This window comes from Camelus ferus, chromosome 18 (genome assembly GCF_009834535.1).
Source record: "Camelus ferus isolate YT-003-E chromosome 18, BCGSAC_Cfer_1.0, whole genome shotgun sequence".
In the NCBI taxonomy this organism is placed as follows: Eukaryota; Metazoa; Chordata; class Mammalia; order Artiodactyla; family Camelidae; genus Camelus; species Camelus ferus.
In genome coordinates this window covers 15,764,205-15,786,474 of record NC_045713.1, presented here as the reverse complement: position 1 = coordinate 15,786,474, position 22,270 = coordinate 15,764,205, and the positions used below count along the sequence as shown (strand labels likewise).

The 22,270-nt window shown below is 52.9% G+C and overlaps 1 protein-coding gene across 7 annotated transcripts in view; it reads right to left on the bottom strand.

The window, feature by feature from the left end:
- The window catches only part of MGRN1 (mahogunin ring finger 1), a 44,966-nt gene extending 22,922 nt beyond the window's left edge, over positions 1 to 22,044 (bottom strand). For 2 of the 7 annotated variants that reach the window (XM_032461096.1, XM_032461093.1), the window contains exons 1-5: positions 7,992 to 8,130; positions 5,495 to 5,613; positions 3,887 to 3,975; positions 3,082 to 3,228; positions 1,702 to 1,819 (exon numbers count right to left, since the gene is read on the bottom strand). In XM_032461096.1, the coding sequence (XP_032316987.1) occupies positions 1,702 to 1,819; positions 3,082 to 3,228; positions 3,887 to 3,975; positions 5,495 to 5,613; positions 7,992 to 8,115 (597 nt within the window). In that variant the 5' untranslated portion in view covers positions 8,116 to 8,130. Of the gene's footprint in view, positions 1 to 1,701; positions 1,820 to 3,081; positions 3,229 to 3,352; positions 3,428 to 3,886; positions 3,976 to 5,494; positions 5,614 to 7,991; positions 8,131 to 21,770 lie in introns of those variants that run through there. The other 5 variants (XM_032461092.1, XM_032461099.1, XM_032461097.1 and 2 more) reach the window with 5 other exon arrangements.
- Between the last annotated feature and the right edge of the window lie 226 nt (positions 22,045 to 22,270).

Here is a 22,270-nt window from a genome sequence, read left to right as displayed (position 1 = left end):
TAGGCCCCCAGGACAAGGGACCCAAACCATTGGCTTGACTCAGTACTTCTGCAAATGTACAGGGGGTCTGTTTCGGGGCCAAAATGCCAAGAGACTGGACTATACAGAGGTCACCAAGCTGAGGTGCAGCCTCAGCCCGGCCACCCCACAGATCACCAGGGGCAGGAGCATTCACTTCCCTGCCCTCCCAGCCCCCATCTCCCTCCCCATTCACAGGAGGGTGGGCGGGACCAGATACACCTGCAGGGCATCTGAACTGGTGGTGCCCACAGGGATGGGACCATCCTGACGGCACAAGGCTGCTGCACAGAGCTGCAATGACTCCAACGACAGCTCTGCCTCTGACTCCAACGACCGCACACCCTCCCTTAAGACCCAGCATTCTCACCGAAGTAACACAGAGGTGGCTTCTGTTGCTCAACCAGCAAGCACACACGGCCGGGAGCAACCACCAGGGTGAGGCCTTCACGGCTGATGTCCCCGTGACCCAGAACCTTCCACACTACACCATGCCCCGCTACCTCCAATCCTTCCCCCTCGCGTATTTTAGTAACATAATACGCGACTACCTTTTACTAAAAAAAAAAAAAAAGAGAGAATTCAGCCAGGTGAAAGAAGCCAGACACGAAAGGTCACATACTGCCTGATTCCATCCACGTGAAACGTCCGGAACAGTCAAAACTATGGTGACAGAAAGCAGACTAGAACCAGGAGCCGGGGGTGGGAGCAGGGATTAACTATCACTGGGCACAAGCGATCCTGCAGGGAGGAGAGAAATGTCCTATAACTGGATTGTGGTGATGGCTGTGATCACAGGTTTACTAAAAATCACTGAATTGCACACTGAAAATGGGTGAGTTTTATGGTATATAAATTATACTTTAATAATCTGGGTTTTTTTTTTATAAGTCAGAGGTGTACACAGTATGAACACTCACATTGTAGACGTATTGTGTGTGTGCGTGCGTGCGTGCGTGTGTGTGTGTGTGTGTTTCCTCCTCACACCACGACCCTCTGCAGAGGCAGCCAGTCTTCAGCTTGATGGGAATCTTCTCTGGCTTTTCCTCAAGGATTACATACACACATGTGTACCTGCGGAGACGGCTTGTGTGTGTCTGTGGCCGTCACATACATGAGATTTCGTGGTATTTGTCTGCATCATGATCTGCTCCAAGCCCAGGAGACACAGCTCCATCAGCTGCTTTAGGGCTGCATTTCATCCCAGAACGGAAGAGCTATGGTGCCCGTGTTATGCACACAGGTGGTTCCCATAACATCGGTAAACCAACCAACCCCCCCGTGGTGGACACGTAGCTGGCTTCCAATTTTAGTATTACAGACAGAGCTGCAATGAGCATCCTCCACGTCCTTAACTATGCGGAACCACTAGATGGAAGGCATCCTGCCACGCTGCAGTCCCGTGGCCCCGACAACTGCACCAAAGCCCAGTAAGGAGCCTCTAACTGCCGCTGCTCCAGCCATCCGCAATCGTCCAGTCCAGCCAAGGCCTGGACCAAACCATGCTCCACGATCCTGGCACGCCCGGCTGGGCTGAGCACGCAGACCCCTGGTCAGCAGCCGCCCCTGACGCTCACCAACCACGAGAGGGGTCTGAGCGCACAAGCCCCGCTGTGTCGCCCGCTTGAAGGGAAGGAATTCAGGCAGGGGGCCCGGGGGAATGGGGCCCAGCAAGGACACTACCTCGTCGTCCTTCCATTCCGAGAAGTCGATCTTGAAGGAGGGCAGGGAGAACTGTTGGCTCACGCCCCGCTTGTAGTGGACAGTCTCGGACTGCAGGGCTGGGCTCTTGGTGCTGTAGCTGAAGAAGCAGCAAGAAAGGACAGTGAGACAAACACTCTGTCTCACCCCGTCCCCCCCAGCGCACAGGAACTGAGACTGGCTGGCAGCCACTAGCCTCTTGGGGACCCAGGAGAAACCTGACTGGCAGGTCCCCACCACGCAAGCCCCAGCCCCTCTCTGGTGGGGCAGAGGCCAGCCTGCACGGCCACGTGTCCCTCACAGCACCGGCTCTGACCCAGCGGGGCCTTCCAGAGCCCACACCCGCCCAACAGCTATTATCTTTCCAGATTTGGCTACACTTTTCCCTTTGGTCTTTATGGTTTGTTGACTTTTTTGAATAAATATGACACTAAAATGCACACAGTGTAAAGGGACCCCCGCTCCCTGCCCTCAGGCCTGCTCCAAGCCACCTGCTTCTCTGCGCTGTCCGCAACTCACACATCACTGCCGGGGAAGCCAAGGCTAACCATGCCTGTGTGCGCCGGTGTCTCTTCTTTAATATTCAAACAGCAGTCCACCTACACTCTGCCCTTCACTACGCGGCACCCAGAGCCGTCCCAGAATCACCGCAGATGAGGTGCCATGTTCTAGGACACTGTGTGGACTCCCACAGCTTTACTCTGAGTGATTCAGTCAGGCCCCCAACAGTGGACACCTGGTGGTCCCCGACATCTTGCTATTCCAAACAAAGCTTCCAGAACCCTCTTCCACACATCTTAGTCCGCACATGCAAGCATATCCCCAAGGTAAATCCCCAGGAAAGGAAGGGCTGGGTCCAGCAGCGCCCAAATGTTTAATCCTGATAAACTCTGGCATCTCCCTATGCCGGAATCCAACACATGACCCTTACCCGCCCCCCTCCACCCTACACACACCTGCTACCCTTGGGGCCTCCCTCAGTCTCTGGGACAAAGGATGCTCTCGAGGGCCCTGGCATGTCTGGCCTGAGACTGGCACTAAGGGAGGGGCTGCTGGCACACGAACTCAAAAGCCCAAGTTCTCAGCCACCGCCCCACTCTCCAGACCAAATCTGGCCTCCAAAGGGTTTTCTCCAACAGGACGGAAGCGGGCACATTTCTGCTCATCCTGCCCAGGTCTGGCCTTGCAGCCTGGAGGCAGCCCTGTTGTAGTCCTCCTGAAGTTGCAGACTTCCAACTTTGGGGGCCAGCAGGGCCTTCATTTCAAATAAAATCCCTGAAAGCTCAAACACAATGTACAGACAGAAGCAGAACTGCTGGGCCAGCCTGCCACCCCTACTCTGCCAGGCCCCAGGGGACTCACACAGCTGTCCCATTCAGGAACTCCTCCACCGCCTGGCAGTAGATGGTGATGGCCACCCGGGCATCGGCATCGAAGGTGAACTCCAGGCTGTAGAGAACTCGGGGCTTCTCGCTGTCGTCAGTGGGGCTGTCAGCACCATCTTTGTACCTGCCGAGGACGCACAGGGACAGGGGCAGGTCAGGGGCCACGCCTGCGAGGGCATCCCCATCCTGCACCGCACACACCACCCCCGCCGAGGGGCCCCCAGAGTCAACTCCTGGCTGTGTCCCACCTTTCTAGGAATGCAGGGCTGTTTCCTGTTTGGACAATAAGGCTCAGCAACGCAGGGTCCTCCCTCCCTTGCCTCCTGCCCACAGGAAAGGAGATGAGTCCTCGGTTTAGAGGCAGCCCCAGATGCTGCACGTCTTCCAAGTTTAAAGTAGTTCCCAACCCACCGACATTCAGGGCTGGACCATTCTTGGCTGTGGGGGTGTCCTGTGCCGTACAGGGTGCTCAGCAGCACCCCTGGTCTCTGCTCCCCAGATGCCAGTGGCACAAGTCCCCAGCTGGGAAAACCAAGACTGTCTCCAGATACAGCCCATGGCCCTGGGGCACAGGTGCCTGGCTGAGACCCTGGCTTAAGGGCTGGACCTCCACAGGCGAATCCTGCTGGCCCCTCCCTTTCCCACCCTCACGCAGGGGCAGCTCTGGGAGGTGAGTCCTGACTCTACACACAGGGGGTGGGGGTGGGGGCCACTCAGCACCTCTCCTCCCAAGCATCACGGCCCTGGGGCATAGCGCCCCACAGGGTGGGGTGAAGGGTTACCTGACGAGCCGGACGGAGTCTTTGCGCACGTTCACCAGGCTCCTCAGCGTCTTCACCGGCTCGTGGGGGGCGGGGGTGACATAAGGAAACTAGGAGATAAACAGCAACTCCAGGTAACCCCCAGGGCATGGCGGGGGAGAGAACACATGGCGTAATCAGAACAACGGTCACAACCCTGCCTGGTACTGCTGGGCCCTCACACTGACCACAGGACGGCACTATCCTCATCTACCTCAAAGAAGCCACAGGCAACCCGGCCAGCACGTGGGGGAGCCGGGACCAGAAGTGCCCTAAAGGGTTCCGGCCATGTGGCCACAGTCCCCCAATTCCAGGAAGGACCCCTCGCTAGTGTCCTCTGGCTCAAGGGTCCCTGGCGGCAGTGGTTAGGGTTCGGGCTCTCAGGCCGCGTTCCTGCCGTCCCACTGCTGCTCTGAACAAGGTGGACCCTCCACACAAGGAAGATGGTCAGCACAGATTCTGGAAGGGACACAAGCATGCACACGCACACACACAGGTGCTGTAAAGCTGGTGGCACGTGCGAAGCATGTGCGCATTGTCAGTCCCCTGCTTGTGACAACGCACTGAGACACTGAGTCTCACGAGCCGCTGTCGCTGGGAAGTCGGGTAAAGGGCACACACATGGAGTCTCTCTGCATCACTTCTTACAACTTCAGGAGACTCTATGATGGTCTCAAGGTGAAAGTTACACAAGACGACAGGTTTACAGGAGACCTGCACAAGCCAGGCACTGGGCCGGAGCTGAGGTTACGAAGACGTGGAAGGCGAGGCTCTGCTCTTGCTCTCATGGACTCGGGAGGGTGGGCAGCTCAGCACAACGAGGAGGCCCCACTGACCCCAAGGGTGGGAGCGGCCAGCACTCGGCCCTGGGCCCCTCGCCTCCCATCGGTTAAAGGATCAGAACTTCATGTCAACCAGCTGCTCCATGGCTAAAACAGCCTAGAGACCACCCATCCCCCACCAGGCCCAGGGACTCCCCAGGACTCGGCAGCCTCAGCAGACAGGGCCCAGTGTCTCCTGAGAGGGCCTCCCACCTGGCCCCCTGCTCACACTGAGGACCTCATCACCTCATCACACCTCACACTCGTCACCTCAAGATACAAAACCCAATCCCTGCTCAGCAACCCCGATGGGCCCTCACTTCTCTCCTTCCCTAGTCTCCATCCATCAAACATTTCCTTCTTTTTTTTTAAACTTTTATTTAATTTTGGGGGGCATCCATGGCTTTTTTTAATTTACCGTTCTCTTCTTTATTGTCTGCAACCCCTCACACTAAACAGGGCAGAGTCTGTCCTCTGTCCCCAGTCCCTGAAAGAGTCCTAGGCACACAGCAGGTGCCAAATGTGTGCTGAACGAATGGACAGCAGTGTACGAAGTGCACATCTCAGCCATCCAGCCTCCCAGGGGGGGCAGCGCCAGGGGCAGGCCTCTCAGAGGGGCACACCTCAGGCACACGTCCCACACACACGTCTGGCTGGCACCTCTGCCTCATTTGGGGTTTCTCGGGGCCTGCTCGCCGCCAGGGGCCTCGTCACCACCGCCAGGGGCCTCGTCACTACTGCCCACATGCCCAGCCCCGCAGAGACCCACCTGGACCGGGCGACTGCCCAGGAAGTTCAGATCCATGTTCTCGCCAAAGAGATAACCTTCAGGGTGGGGAGTGTCAAATTTCTCACCTCCCATGAAAAAGTGCGAGGCGAAGTAGTTTCCTGGTTAAAAGGAAACACAGCTGTAGATGACGGGGCTCAACACAGCCCAGTGGGAGCGTCTCACAGCCGAGAAGCTCAGCCCTGAGAAAGGCCGGCTCCAGGCACCAGCCTCAGCCTTTCCACCCAGCCCACCCCACCTCTGCACCCATCCCCACCTCCCCTCTACTGGGCCACTCCTCCCTCCTGCTGGACACATCCAGCACCCCCCTTCAACATCACCTCCATCTGCAGCAGGTTGAACTGTGCCTCCCTACAAGGACATGGCCCCATCCTAACCCCTGGTACCTGTGCACATGACCTTATTTGGAAACAGGGTCTTCGGAGATGTAATCAAGGTAATAGGAGGTCAGGTTGGATTGGGGGGGGTGCTAAATCCAGGGACCAGTGTCTCCAAGGAAAAAGAGGGAGATTTGGACACAGACAGACAGGGAAGGAAGCCGTGTGCCGGCAGAGGCAGAGCCGGGAGGGACACAGCTCCAAGGCAGGAACGCCTGGAGCCACCAGAAGCAAGGAGAGGCAGAGAACCACCCCCACAGAAGCTTTGGAGGGAACCAACTCTGTCGATACCTTGATTCTGGACTTCTGGCCTCTAGAACTGTGAGAATAAACTCTGCCATTTTAAATCATCCAGTCTGTGGCACTCCGTTATGACAGCACAGAAAACGAATACACTTCCTCTGACCCACAGACTAAATCAGCCCCCGCATCCGAGCCCCAAGCAATGCCACAGTTTAAAACTATGTGGATGAGTTTTTACTTCATTCACATCTGATCCCCTCCTCCATGAAGACTGAAGATGTATGTCCACGGCACACTTAGGTACTGAATTCTCACTTCTCATAGAAATAAATGGATACAAGGCGTCAGACACAGCTCAGCTTCAAAGAACTGAGCTCACAGCCTTGCTGGGGAAACGGTGGAAGGACCACCTCTCCCAAGCTTCCTGATCTGACACCTGCCCACGGTCCGCCCTTTCTCTCTGGCACAGAGGACCCAGAAAAAGGCCAGGTGTCCACAGGACCAGGACCCTGTGAATTTTGTGGACCACAGGGAATTCTGGGCCCTTATAGCTACAGTGGGTGCCCTGCATGGATCTGTGTGTCCTTCCTGAGAACCACAGCTCTGGTGACGGAGGACACAGCCATGGCTGCCTAAGCTGGGAGGCCCAGAACCAGGAGTCCAGCCTGATGGCTCTGCCTGCAGGGAACACAGCCAGCACCTAATAGGCTAGGCGTAACCCCAACCCACATGTGGACCAGGAACCAGACACAGCCAACCACAGTGAGAGAAAAGAGAATAAAGTGGTGACTAGTTAAGTAAATATAACACCCGATTTCATGGAACATCACACAATAGCTGCTAAAGAGTGTCAACAGACCTGAAAGCCAGTATCACAGAACAATCGTTGAGCGCATTCCAAAACCTCTTTTGAAAGGCAACAGCACACGCTTAACCGCATAACTCGAGTTGTGAGCACACACAGAACAGGTCAAAAGGACACGCCCAGAAAGCTGCCAGGAAGTCCAGCGGGAGCGGGTGCGGCAGGGACAGAGCCCAGACGTTCTGTTCGTGTTACACCTTTTCACTGAACAGGAACCATCGTGGTGCTCTTAATGAAAAGACTGAGATACAGGGACGCTCTGGGACTCTTCCAAAATCACCTGAGATTTGCCATGGTCCCAGTGCCCACACTGAAAGCATCAGTGCATTTTAATATGATGATCGTTCCCACACTGGCCCTGGAAGGCGGGTGGGAGCAAGGCACCAGGCCTGGGGCACTGGTGGTCTCTGGACTCCAGCTGCAGTCTTGGTTGGCCCTTGGTCCACCCAACCTCGAGCCCAAATCACAAGGTAGGTGAGAGATGCCTCGGCAGGAAGCTTTAAGGGGAACCCAGCTCAGAGCCACCTTGTCTGCCGAGATTGACTAGATCGTTACCACGGCACATACAGCAGGGCAGACAGGGAAAGCCCCACGCACCAGGCACTGGGTAACAAGTCGGACCGCAGTGGCACATGAGAGAGGGTGCGTGCAAGCCCAGTGACTGCTCAGACTGGCCAGTGAGGTCCCAAATGTTGAGCATTCGTGGTGGGGCCTGGTCCTCAGCCCTGATAGGCCCTCCACGCTGCTCCAAGACTCTGAGGTGGATCCAAAGGCTGTGGCCCTGGTCTGGAGGGAGGGCTCGGGAGAGGGCAGCACCAGGCATGGCAGCTTGGCCGACCCTGCAGGGCCTTCCGTGTGGAGACAGGCCCTTGACCTGGAAAATCCTGACCTAACCTCCTCCTGGGGGACCTTTAAGGCCAACAAATCCCCAGGGTTTTCTCCACCAGTAGAAAGTAGGTGAGGTAGCTCTCCTCCAAGAAGGCCCCCATATTCTCACCTCCTGGTACTTGTGTCTCTCGGCAGACTTCCCACACTGAATAGGAGTAACCGGTGTCACCAGCAGGATACTCTGGAAATGATGGAGTGAGACTTCCAAGGCACTGGGGGAAGCCAGCTGCCATGTGGTGAGGACGCTCAAGCAGCCCTAGGGAGGGGTCCATGCAGTGACCAGCGGGGGCCCCTCGCCACCACCCAGCACTGACCTGCTGGCCCCATGAGGGAACCACCTGGGAAGCAGACCCCAGCTGACTGCAGTCCCACAACTAAGCCACTCACAAGCTCCTGGGCCACAGAAACAATGAGATAATGAACATCAAATATAAATGGCTACACTTTGAATTTGTTACTCGGCAAGAGGTAACTATCACCATGGGCTTTGAAATCCAGTCTGGGTGACCCTCCGAGGGCTCCTGATTCTAATACTTTTTCCTGGCCACCACCCTAGTCAATGCCACCACCATCTCCTGCCTGGATTACTGCAATCCACTCCCCGGGTCTCCCCACTAACATAGCCCCAAAGTCTGTTTCCCACATCCCATTCTCACAGTTTCCTGGTGGCTTCCTAGTCACACTAGAATGAGTCCCAAACTCCTCCCTGGCCTGTGAGGCCCTAGACAGTGCAGACCCTGTTTGCCCCCAGGGTCTTTTAACATGCCGTTTCGTCTGTTTAATGAAGTTCTTCCCCAAGTCTGCCTGGATCCTTTGACCTCACGTTTCTATCTCAACAATCCCTTTTCTGATCATACTTTTTAAAACTGGCAACCTCCCCCAACTTCCCCTGACCCCCTTCTCTGCTTTCTTCTCCTCCACAGCTCTTCCACGACCTGACGGTGAACTATACACGGGAGGCCCCCACGTCTCAGTGCAGTCTGAAGCGTTAATAACTTCAGAGGTACAAAGGCTACAAACTAAAACCTCTAGATTAACAGGCAATGGATGAGATGTTCTCATTTGTTTTGTCTTTAACTGTATTTTATACATTTTCTAAATTAATGTGTATTACTTTAAAACAAGAAAAATTGTTTTTAAAAGATTGAACACATGGGACAAGAATGTGTTAGGGCAGTGGTTGTGTAATCACAAAACTGGAACCATGTTCTTGGAAAAAAAACACTGAATTGTACATTTTAAAAGGATAAACTTTACAGTATGTGAATTATGTCTCAATAAAGCTGCTGTTAGGAGCTGGAAGGACGTAAGTTGTTAGCTGGTAAATCATCAATAATATTTTTCTGGTATTAGATCTTTATGTGATTTTTTTTTTGGCAAATAATTTGGAATTGGATGCTATTGCTAAATCAAACACGTTAATTCTCATCTACTTGATTCATGTGAAAAAGTTTCTCAAGTTAAAATGAAAAACGGAACCAGAATAGATGCTGACCTGTCTCATTCCAGCAACAGGCTCTATTCAGCTGTGACTACATGAATTAACTGCGGGGAAAGCAGCCCATCCACTCACGTCAGATAATACGTTCAGTGTTTTTCAGTATTTATGTTTGTCACTTATGAAAACTGTAATATTTGTGATGTTTTGACCAACTGGGTATTTGTAATGGCCACGCAAACCAGAAGAAAAATTCTCACTCTTAAGATTCTAATTTTAATTTATGTATATATTTTGGTTGCAGACACACAATATGGGGATCAATACAAGACTTTCCAGCATAGAAAGATGGAAACACCTCACATGCTCCTCGATGAAAAGGGACAAACAGAGTGTGGCAGTGACGAGACGGGACCACACGCCAGTTAAAGGAGTGGGCCGGGTCTCTGCACATCAGCGCGGAGCAGACGCAGAAGGAACACGACTCCGACGTGGAGGACATGAGAACTTAGCACAAGGCAGCCCCGCAGCGCAGATGGTGGGACACCCACATGTGGGGAAGGAAGAAACAAACGCGGAAGGATGTGCCCACATCCACAATATGAAAAATGCTAACCGTGGACGCTGGGTGGAGGGCGTTCCCTGTATTACTCTCTGTGCCTCCTGGTATGTTTTTTCTAAAGGAAGAACACATGCATCCAAGGAACTGGAGCAGCTCGCAGGTGTGTGCCTGTATACGTGTATGAGTACGCGTATGCATGTGTACGTCTGTGTGGTCTGTGTGTGTGGTGTGTCCGTAGGTGTGTTGCACACACGTGTGCTTGTGTGTGCACGTGTGTCTTGCACGTGGGTGGTGTGTGTGCTCATATATGTGCATCTATATGTGTGAACAATCTTGGACCAAGACGGGCTACAAAGAAAAGGGAAACAGAAAGACAAGACAATGGGGCGGCGGGGGGGGGGCAACGACAAAAAAGTAAGATAGGAGACAGAAAGAGAGGAGACACCAAGCCCACAGCCCCCAGGGGTCTTCCTCCACGCCCCCGAGTCAGCGCCCCAGCCCAATTTCCCCACTGAACCCACTGAGGGGGGACAGATCCGGCCCCACTTTCCATGCGAGAAACTGAGCTCAGAGGTCACAAAGCTAGTGATGAAGGCCATGGCTCAAACCTGTTCTCCACCAAAACATCAGCTACGCACGCACCCAGAATTTTATTAAAACCCAAGTTTATCAGCAGACCAGAGTCTGGGACCCTGCTATAGAGTGAATGATTGTGTTCCTGCCAGCGTTCACACGTGGAAACCTAAGCCCCAGTGTGATGGTGTTGGGAGGGGGGCCTCTCTGGGGGATGATCAGGTCATGAGGATGGGCTCTGATGAAAGGGATTAGTGCCCACAGAGCCCCCTCACCCCTTCCGCCGTGTGAGGACAGAGAGAAGACAGTGGTCTGCAGACAAGGAAGAGGGCCCTCACCAGACACAGAATCTGCCAGCACCCTGTCATGGACTTCCCAGCCCCCAGAACCATGAGAAATAAATGTCTATTGTTTACAAGCCACCCAGAGTGTGGTGTTCTGTTACAGCTGCCCAGATGGACTAAGACAGACCCACTGGGTCAGAGAGTCCAAATCTGAACCCCGGAGAAGCATCCGCACCCAAATCCGCCAACCTCCGAAACACCCACAATGGAAAGGAGCTAGGCAGGCCAGGTGCCACCCAGCATCCCTGAGGGGACAGCCACTGCCACTGCTACCACCGGGGCCACAGGGCAGCTTCATGGCTTCATTCACTCCTAGTTTCGCCCAAGAGCTGAGTGAAGAGACATCTCCAGAGGCAGAGCCCCTGTGGCAGGAAACCCTCAGAATCCTCAGACCAGACTGCCAGCCAGGGTGGTCCCTGGAAGGATCTAATTAAAACGCAAGGGGGATGTTTGCACTCAATCCCCAGACCCCCTAGAGTCCCACCCATACCACCACCCATACTGCGCGTGGCTCCCAGGCCTGCCGCCCCTCGCCTCCTACCTCAACCTTCAGCAGCCGCCCACCTTCCCTCCACGTCCATCCAATACAGCTGTGCCTCTGGCCCCCAGGTCTCCGAGGGGCTGACACCATGCCCACGTTCTCACACAGAGGTCAAGTAATCGCTTGGGGCCACACTATCAGAAAAAGGTGGCGTCCTCACTGAAAAGCTGTGCTGACCCAGAGCTGCGTCCTCAACTACGCCAGCCTGATGTGCGTTTTCAACACCACCAAGCAGCTGTCCAGCTCTCAGTGCACACTGCCGGGGAAGGGAGGCTACAAATTTAGCTCAGTCCTGACACTACCTGGAGACGGCAGTCAGATCCCACAGGTGAAGGGCTCAGTCCCACATGACTGCACCCTCCTCCACTTCAGATGCCAATCACAACTCCAGGTGGCCACCTGAGCTTCTGACGCACCAGCTATAAATAGGAGGTTCCCAGGACCCCCTCCTCAGGGTCAATTAATTTGCTAGAGTGACTCACAGAATTCAAGAAAACAATTCACTTACTAGATGACCAGCTTATTAAAAAGGCTACGGCTCAGGGACAATCAGACGGAAGAGATGCAAAGGACACGGCGTGTGGGAAGGGCTGCAGAAACCCCCAGCTCCCTGAGCGTGCCCCCTCCCAGCATCTCCATGTGTTCACCCACCTAGACACTCTCCAAACCTGGCCACTCTGCGTCTTTATGGAGGCAAGACATTAAATCACTGGCCACAGGTAAGCACCTCAGTCTCCAGCCCTCCAAGCTCATGGCTGGCTCCACTGGCAACCAGCCCCCCGCCTCAGGTGCTTCCAAAAGTCATCGCGTTAATACAAACTCAGGTGTGGTTGAAAGGGGTTTCTTAAGAATATCAGGAAGACACCCATTTCACTTTATCACTCATTGCTGAGGAAATTCCAAGGGTTTGTGGAGTTCTGTGCCAGAAATGGATGAAGACCAAATTATGTATTTCTCATTATAAATCACGATAATCCTGCCGGGTAAACCATGACATGAATAAGGATACCCTAGGGCCCCCTAAGAAACACAGCTGGCCCTGGGACCTGGGACACTGGGCGTGGATTTCGCTCAGCTACCCCCAGTGCCATTCCCACTCGATGGAGGGCGAGCGGGAAGGCAAGAAGGCTGGAAACAGTTCAGTGATTCCACTCGCTTAAAATTATTCTCATTCTGTATCAGGACAGATATTCCCAATGACCAGCTTCCTGACGTCCACTGCTGCTAAGCCCCACCGCCCAGCAGAGATCAGAATGTCACCGTCCACAGAGTGCTGATCTCAGAAAGCATCTCCAGGTCCCTGAGACAACCCTGCCGGGGGGGACAGCCCCTTAGCCTGTGAGCCTGGTCCCTGCTCAGCCACTCCCGCTCGGCCGAGGTCACGCGTGCGCACAGAATAGCGTCTCTGCCCCCCACACTCGGGCGGGAGACTACAGAATAGCCCCACTTCCCTGGGCCTCAGCATCCCCATCTGTAACACGAGGCCTCAGTGAACCACCCTGGCTGCAAACTGCAGATAGAGGACAGCTGGGGATGCCCAGAGGCTACAGAAGCTGAATATTCGAAAGAGCTTTGCACAGGTGAAAAGACATGTGATAAACGTGTTTCCCAACCTCCCCGCAGTGTGAAAGCCTTACCACAGCAGACATAGCAAATAAAAGGCTCGCCCCTGCACGGAGGCAAGAACCTGAGCTGAGAACAGCTGTGACTAAGCAAAGACTCTGGTCTGCTGAGTTCCTGTAAGGTGTGGTAGCCATCTATCTTGGGGTGAGGGGTCTTCCCCAGCTTTCATCTCTTTTCTGGACATAGCCTTCACAATCCATAGGGCTGGGCCCCAGCTTCCACCAGAGCACACAGCTCCCAGCACCTGGACACAGCTGGTTGGCTTCAGTGGACACCTGACCGTACTGGGCCATCCCTAGATTCTTGCCCCCCATGGAACTGGACCCAGAACCACAGGACTTGGTCCTTGAGGGCCCCCAGTGGGTGAAGTCGGCTTCATGCCTGTCACAGCAGCAAGACGTTGAGGCCAGAGAGGACTCTGCGTTCTGGTTATCACGATTTCCAATGCTTGGTTCCCCTCCCTGGGTCCCAGAGACCCCACCCCTAGGCCTCCAGTGCATTCCATCCCTGCCTAAGCGAGTTGGTGTAAATGCCACAGAGTCAACCTCCAAAGAACTCAAAATGTAATAAAAGGCACTTGGGAAAAGCATTCCTGCAAATAAGTGAGAAAAGAGAGACAACCCAATATAAAAATTTTAAGTAGACAAAAGATCTCACAAAAAGTGGAAGAGAAATGAATGGCAATTTACATACAAAAAGGTGTCCAGCCTCATTGGTCATCAGGGAAAAATAAACTTAAACTACCGCAAGATATTCATGGCTAATAAGGAAAAGAAACAGCAAAACAGAACACGCACACAGGACACTAGCCGGTGCTGGCAAGAACACAGCGGCCATGGGACCCAACTCTGCGCAGGGGGGCAGGGGGAGGGGCCCAGCCCCGCCACAAAACCGGAAAAGCTGCTGACCCCGCCCACGTGCACGAGGGGGCCAGCACCCACTGCCCGGCATTGAGAGTTGTCAAGACCCAGACACAGAAAGCAGAGTGGTGGCTGCCAGGGAGGGGATAGGGAATTAGTGTTCAGTGGGGACAGTTTCATTTTCACAAGACGAAGAGTTACGGGGATGACAGAGATGATGGTGGTGACAGCTACACAGCAGTTTAAGTGTACTTAATGCCTCTGAACTGCACACTTAAAACAGGTAAGGTGGTAACTGTTATATGTATTTTACCACAGTTTTTTTTAAAAGTGAAAAAAAATGCACCCAAAGAAATCAGAGTCGTGGGCACCAAAGCTGGGTACAGGAGTGTCCGTGGCAGCACCATTCATGAGAGTCCAAACCAGGAACGCCCCCAGTGTCCTACACGCAAATTCGCGGATGAACACGCGGTGCATCAGCAGACACTAGAGTGTCAGGCAGCAGCGACAGGAAATCGCCCACTGCCCCACTAACAGCACCAGGGCCTCTCATCACCCAGCCTGGAGCCAGGACCGTCCAGTTCCATTCACACCAAGCTCAGAAACAGGCAAAACTCCCCTCCAGTGGAGTCAGGAGGGGGCTCCCCAGGGTGGAGGGGACAGAAACTGGGCAGGGGCACCAGGGGCTGCCACTTTCTACTCCAACCCACCCACTTGGCGACAGCTCATCAAGCAGAATGCTAACTATCTGTACGTTTCCTCAGTATGGCACGCTCTGATTGTAAATATACACGTGTGTATAGTACATACCTTTTCTAAAGCACTGAACTGAGTACCGTTCCTTCATTCGATTCCCCCTAAAGGCACCGCCGGAGCCTGGTCACTCAGGGCTACCACAGGGGCAGGAGATCCAGGTAACACAAAGTGGCAGTTATCAAAACAGTGGACACCAGGGCTGACAGGACAGAGCCAGCACCCCTCTCAGGAGGCCGGCCGAGTCAACACCGAGTGGGATGAAAGGGTGAGAAATGGGTTCTTTCCAACCACTGCAGACACAGGGTGACAGATGCTCCCGTGTCAGTCATTCCCAAGCCTTCACCTCCCTCCCAGCTATGAGCTGCAGGCCGATGACCACACCAGGGGTGCGGGCCCCAGGGCACAGGAAGGGACTGAGCCTGGCTCCCCAGCTCCAGGGAGCCAGGCAGACTAGGGGCAGTTGGCAGAACTGAACAACCCACCCTTATTCACTGAACCTGACTCCAACACTGCAGGGGTGGCGGGGGCTGCACTTCGTTTTACAGGACAACATGAAAATGTGAGGCCTTGATGGAAGCACACATGGGAAGTGCCCACTGGATGTGGCCCCATGCCAGAGCCTGCCCGCCCACACTGGGTTTGGGAGGTGAGGCAGGCAGCAGTGGTCACCGCCCACAGGGCCATCCAGGAAGAGCAGGACGTTCCCAGGAAACTTCCAGGGAACTGAAAAACATGGGGCTCGGCTGGGTGGGGGCTTGGCCCCGCCCCCTGCCCAGCTCCCATGGGCTCGCAGAATCAAAACTGAAAGATGCCAGGGGACCACAGGTTAACTTAACCTCAGGGAGTCGGGAAACTGGGGCCAGAAAGCAAATGACCGGCTCAAGGCCACAGGGCAAGTCGCTAATATAGGGCCTCTGGACTCAGAATCCGGTGCTCCTCTCACTGCAGCTCTCCAGGCAGGGTGGTGGCAAAGGACCCCACATGGTGAGCTCGCTCTCCTGGTGCTAAACTGAGCTCCGGCTGTGCGCACCTGTCTGTGGAAGGGCATGCTGTAAGCACAGTAACAGCCACCCCAACTGTAAGGAAGAAAACACACGCACAAATGTAACCCTTTGATCCTGGGCAGCCAGGCCCTCGGCGCCATGGCCAACATCCCAGCACAGGAGGAAAGGCCCACCAGCCAGCTGGCCAACAGGAGAGCGCATCTCAGCCCAGGAGCTGGGTGAAGGATGTGGGGACCTCCAGGCCACTCAAAACCCTGAGGGCAGGTGAGAGGGCAAACCTCAGCCCCAGTGGCCACAGGGCCCAAGTGCCGGCAGGCAGGCTTCTAAACCCAAGCAACCTATGGCTTCTCCTTCAGGGAAACAGGTCCCCAGATGCCCACCTCCATGGCCACCTGACAGGGGTTTTGTTTGTGTTGTTTCGTTGTTGTTTTTACCTAAAATCTAACACGTGAACCTCTGAAAACACAGCTTTTTTATACAGCTCTCACACTGACAGGATCCAAACTGAGCTCACATGAGCAGAAGCACAGGTGGCAGGCTCCCAGTGACGATGGTGCCAGGATCCGAGCAGGAAGGTGAAACCCCCGTGTGCAGGTGGAGCCCCTTCTCCCCATCCCCTGCCCCACTGCCACTGACCATGGGGCTCAAAGCACAAGCTCACTGCCTCGGGACAGCGATGGGACCCAGGGGCCCAGAACATCCCCAGTGACAAAGGATATCCTGGGTGACACAAAAAGTTCTCCCTCGTCTAGAATGCCTGCCATGGTTCTTCCCTCCAGATGCCAAACAAACCAAGAGTCGGCAAGGCCTCACTGTAGAAAAGGTAAACCCAACACTGGCAGCAGTGTTCACGAGAGGACGTTTCTAGACGGCCACCAACACAAAAGACACACCCAAAGTCTCCCGCACATGCTTCAGGTCCCCCATCACGTGGCGGCAGGCCCAGGAGTCCTTGGACCGCACCTGACGCTCCAGGGTATAAGATGCCGCTCAGTCTGAGCAGCTTGGACACTAGGGAGAGGGGGTTCGCTTTCTGTAAGGCCTGGGGCACAAGCATTTAATTAAACACCTACTGTGTGCAGGCTCAAGTGCTGAGAGATAAAGGGCTCAGTCTGATTTCTAGTTCTTCTGCCAAACAGGACAAAAGTCTAATGTTACAAGGACATGGCAAAGCTCCAATGAGATAAAGGAGGCGAAAACACTCTGAAAGTACACACATCTGATACACACGAGGTTTAGGTGTGAGGAGTATTTCACCCCCACTCCCAGGGTTGGTGGGTCACAGGGCTGATCACCCCTCCTGACACTTCTGTTGAGTGACCTGTCCCCAAACATCAGGGCAGGCAGCCCACGTCGCTTTGAGACACACAAGTAACAATAATAATGTGGGAGGAGGAATAACCAAACCACGGCAGAAGCCGCCCACGACCAGGCACTCCTGTGGGTCCCTGCTGCACTCTGGGCTCTCCTCTCCAGCCTTCTGTTAAAGAGCTCAGCCATAGTGTCCTAACACCCGCTTTGACCCTCGGCTGGGGGACCAGCCAGCTGTGTAACAGGGGCAAGTGACTGCAGGAAAAGTGACTGCAGAAATAAACCCTCACATTTACAGTCAACTGATTTCTGATGAAGGTGCAAAGGCAACGGATGAGAAAAGAATGGCCTTGGCAACAAATGATGTTGAAATAAGTGAAAATCCATTTACAAAACCTTCCCCCTCAAATCTTAGATCTTCACTCCAAACCATACATGGAAAAAAATTAACTTCGGGGAGAATATAGTTCAGTGGTAGAGTGTGTGCTTAGCATGCACAAGGTCCTGGGTTCAATCCCCAGTAACCCCACTAAAATAATAATAATAATAATTTTTTAAAATACATAAGTAAACCTATTTACCCCCCAAAACCCAAAAATTTAAAAAAAAAAGAAAAAAGTTAATTCAAAACAGCTCACAAACCTAAATGTATGAGCTAAAACTATAAAACTTCAAGAAAAACAATAGGAGAAAATCTTTATGACTTTGAGCTAGGCAAAGATTTTATGGATATAAATCCAGAAGCATTAACCATTTAAAAAAATCGATAAATGAATTCACCAAAATTTAAAACTTGTGCTCAATAAAAAATGTTTAAAAAAAATTAAAAAATAAAAATTAAAAATGTTTAAAAAAAAAAAACTTGTGCTCCTCAAAAGACAGCACTAAGAAACTGAAAAGACAAACCACAGACTGGGAGAAAATATCCGCAAATCACAGAGTTGATAAATGAACTGCATCGCTGCATCCAGGATCCATAAAGAACTCTTACAATTCAATGAGAAAACAATCCAATTTTTAAAAAATGAACAAGACTAAAACAGCCATCCCCTCCCTCCCCTCCCCTCCCCTCCTCGCGTTCACACACACACACACACACACACACCATATGCAATGGCCAATAAGCACAAGAAAGCCGCTCAACATTACCAGTCATCAGGGAAATGTAAATCAAAACCACAGTGAGATACCACTTCACATCCACCAGGACAACCATAATTAAAAAGGTAGGCAATGATAAGTGTTGACAAGAATCTGGAACCCTTACACACTGCCGATGGGAATAAATGCAAAATGGAGCAGCCGTTATGGAAAACAGCCTGGCAGTCCCTCAAAACGTTAAACACAGGGTTACCACGTGACCCAACAATTCCACTCGTAGGTATACACCAAAGAGAACCGAACACACCACACAAATGCTCACAGCAGCATTATTCATAACAGCCCCAAAGTGGAAACGCCCCAAATGTTCATTAACTGGTGAACAGATAAACAAAATGTACTAGATCCCTACAATAAAGTACAACACGGATGAACCTCAAGAACATTTGCTAACCTGGAGACTGTCATCCTCAGTAAAGTAAGCCAGAAAGAGAAAGAAAAATACCACGTGATATCACTTACACGTGGAATCCAAAAAACAGAAGAGAAAGAGAGAAACGAACTTATTTACAAAACAGAAACAGACTCACAGACATAGAAAACAAACTTATGGTTACCGGTGACGGGAAGAGGGTGGGAAGGGATAAACTGGCAGTTTGAGATTTGCAGATACTGACTAATACATATAAAATAGATAAACAGCAAGTTTATACTGGGTAGCACAGGGAACCATATTCAATATCTTGTAGTAACCTATGGAGAAGAGGAATATGAGAACGAATGTCTGTATGTTCCTGTATGACTAAAGTATTGTGCTGTACACTAGAAATTGACACAACATTGTAAACTGTACTTCAATGAAAATATATTTTTTAAAAATTTGCTAAGTGCAAGAAGCTAGACACAAAGAAGACTACATGCTGAATGAGTCCATTTATGTGAAATGTCCAGAAAGGACAAATTTTAAAGACAGAAAGCAGATCAGTGATGAGGTAGGAGTGGTGGTGAGGACAGAGACTGCCTGCAAATGGGCACAAGGCAGGAAACTTTGAGGGGTGACAGAAGTGTCTAAAACTGATGGTGGTGATGGCTGCACAATTGTCTAAGTTTACTAAAAATCGCCAGATCGTAGGTTTACAAAGAATGAGCTGTATCACACATAATTTACACTTCAATAAAGACCCAGGGAGAGGGTACAGCTCAGTGGTAGAGCATGTGTTTGGCATGCACAAAGTCCTGGGTTCAATCCCCAGTACCTCCAGTAAAAAAATAAACAAACCTAGTTACCCCCCCAAAAAATAAATAAATTTAAAAAAAAACTATACCTCAACAAAGCTGTTAAGAGTAAAATAAATAAATACAATGAATACAAAGCAAACGTTATTAAAGCTGCTGTGGTGCCTGCTGGAAGTTTCAAAGTAAAATATGGGCAGGAGATTTTAAAAATCCTCCCCACACACACAGGTAATGGTGAGGTGATGGATGTGTTAAGTAACCTTACTTGTGGTCATCATTTCCCGATATACATAAATACCAAATCATTACACTCTACTCCTTTACTCACACAATGTGTATGTCAATTGTATTGCAAAAAAGCTGGGGAAAAAATGGACAGTGTTACAGAGGTGTTAAAGAAAACACTAGCACTCAATCATTCTTTCTCCTTAACATAATCAACAAATTGACAGAGACCTGGAAAGATTAACAATCAACTGAACAGTTCATGGGGGACTCCCCTAAAATCATCTCAAACCCTCCTTCAGTCCCCAATGCACCCTTGGGGAAACATACTTAGGCCCCCATTACCTCTCAGAACACTGCTTAGGTCCCCAACTGCCTCCCGGAACAAGGTGGCCCAAGAGACAAGGAAGCAGAAAGGACAGCCTTTGGACTAGACAGGCCTAGGAGAGCACTGCTGTTGCTGACAGCAGAACCAAGGGGGCCCATGGCACCCACCCAGTCGATCAGTTGTGGCTGACTGGGGTGTCTAGGCTTGGCAGAAAACGGGGTCCTGACTGATTGACAAGGTCTGCCATGCAGAGTCCAAAAACCATGCCGTAAGTGCCTTGTACTTGTGATTTTGTCCAAATGCCCAAGTGAAGGGACACCAAGTTGCTCTAATCCCAGGTGACAGGAGATACCACCTTTTAAACTTTTTGATACCTCTGCCAACCCACCACTAACTGCTATTAGAGTCTGAGTTGATCACCTAATTTCCTTCTTAAGCCATTACAGCAGCTAACATTTTTCAAGGACTTCTTAGGTGCCAAGCACTGTTCTGGGCACTGGAGAGGGATCAACCCACTTTACAGATGAGTAAACCGTGACCTGGGAGCTAAGCAGCTTGCCTAAGATCACCAGGCTGGAAGAACACCAGAGATGGAAGAGGATGACTTCAAACAACTGCTTCATCAGATCTGGGGATGTCAGCCCACAGAGCCTCCAGGGGGTCCCCACACCAGACACAGACATCTCCCATGCTAGATAGGAAAGAGTGCCCTCTGTCTAGCATTACCTTCCGACTGCCCCAAACTGTGCTGGTCTCCACCCTCTTTATTGCCAGTGGTCCCAGACACTTGCCTTCCTTCACTTTCCAAAATGAGGGCAGAGCAGTTAACTTGAGTGGACATCAGACTCACCTGGAGAATGTTTTAAATGCAGGTTCGTAGGCCACAGCAGGTCTGAGGCATGGCCTGGGAAACACATGTTAAACAACCTTCTCCAAGGGGGAGAGCAGGTGGTCCTGGACCACACTCCCAGGAAACCTGGCCTGGGGGCTGCCCACAGGTCAACTGTGAAGCCTAGAAGACCACCACAGCAGATCAGATGTTTCAGAAGCCAGGATCAGAGGCCCCAGTCTGAAAGTCTCCATTATGTCCAAATCCCCTGTCCTGTTTCTTCTCTCTTTTCCCAGCAAATGACCAGAGGAGGAGATGGAGAGTGAGGAACCCAAACTAAAGTTCCAGGTCAGGCCACCCTCATCATTAGTGGCAGTAGAAACTGGGTACAACGCGTATGGGAGTCTGACTCCTGGTCCTGCTCCCATGTGTGCTTCCATCCACCTCTCAGACCTTGGGAAAGTCACTTCCTTCCTGGTGGCCCAGGCCTCTCAGTCACAGAAAAGAAGACCAGAGAACCTGGTAGGTCCCCTCCAACCATTCTTCTGTTCTCCAGCAAAAACTCCCTGCTTCTCTCCCAACGACTGTAATGCCTCCTTGGGCCCAGCCTCATTCCCCCAACCCACCCACCAAACACGCGCGCCAGGTCACAGGAGAGCTAAGCCTCTGACCAGATGGGACCACCAGCTGGGTCTTCAAACGAAGCCACCAAAGAAAGCGAAAACCGGCCATGGCGTGATGACAATCCTTATAACAACGACCACTTTGTAAGCACAAGAGAAGCGCAGGCACCGTGCTATGCCCTCGCCAGCGTCGCGCCCCAGAACCTCACCCTGGCCCTGGGGGTTTCCCATGGAGTTTTCCCCATTGTGCAGCCAAGAAAGCCGAGGCACGCAGGGGCGACTCGAACTGACCCAAGGTCACCCAGCCGGGACAAAGCAGTCAGCCCTCTGCCCGACCCACGCCCCGGGGTCCGGGTGGAGGGCGCGCAGAGCTCCGGGTAGGGAAGCTGCAGGAAGGGCCGCGGGCAGAGCAGGGCCCCCAGCCCACCCTCCGCCTAGAGGCCGGCGCCCCAGCCCCGCCGCCCGCCCAGCGCTCCAGCCCGCGCCTCGCTGTCCGCGCCGGAAGCTAGGACCGGCGCCAGGGCGGCCACTCACCAGATTTCGGGGGATAGCGATAGGCCGAGTTTGCCTGGATGTCGATATCCTCCACGCCCGCGATGCGGCGGCTTAGGATGGAGCCCATGGTGCGCAGCGAGCCGGGCCGAGGCTAGGAAGGGGGCGGCGGCGTCCTCACCAGGACATGGCCCGGACCAGGCAGCGCCGACACTCGCCCACGGCCGCGAGCGCTCGGCCCCCGAGCCCCCACCGCCGGTTCGGCTCCCGGCCCGACGCCACGGCGGCTCTCCGCCCCCCGAGTCCTAGGCACCTCGGGAAATGGAGTCCCCTCGCCGCCGAGGGTGCCGGACAGAGGCTCACGAATCCCGCCAAGTACTACATTTCCCAGGATGCTGCTCGCCCAGGCTCGCTGAAGTTGTTGACAAACGCTCCGGGACAAACCAACTGGACCTGAATCCAGAGGGGAGGAACCATCAACCGCACCGCAAATTATCCTTCCCTTATGCATTCCAAGCACAAGACTAACATCATAACTCTTC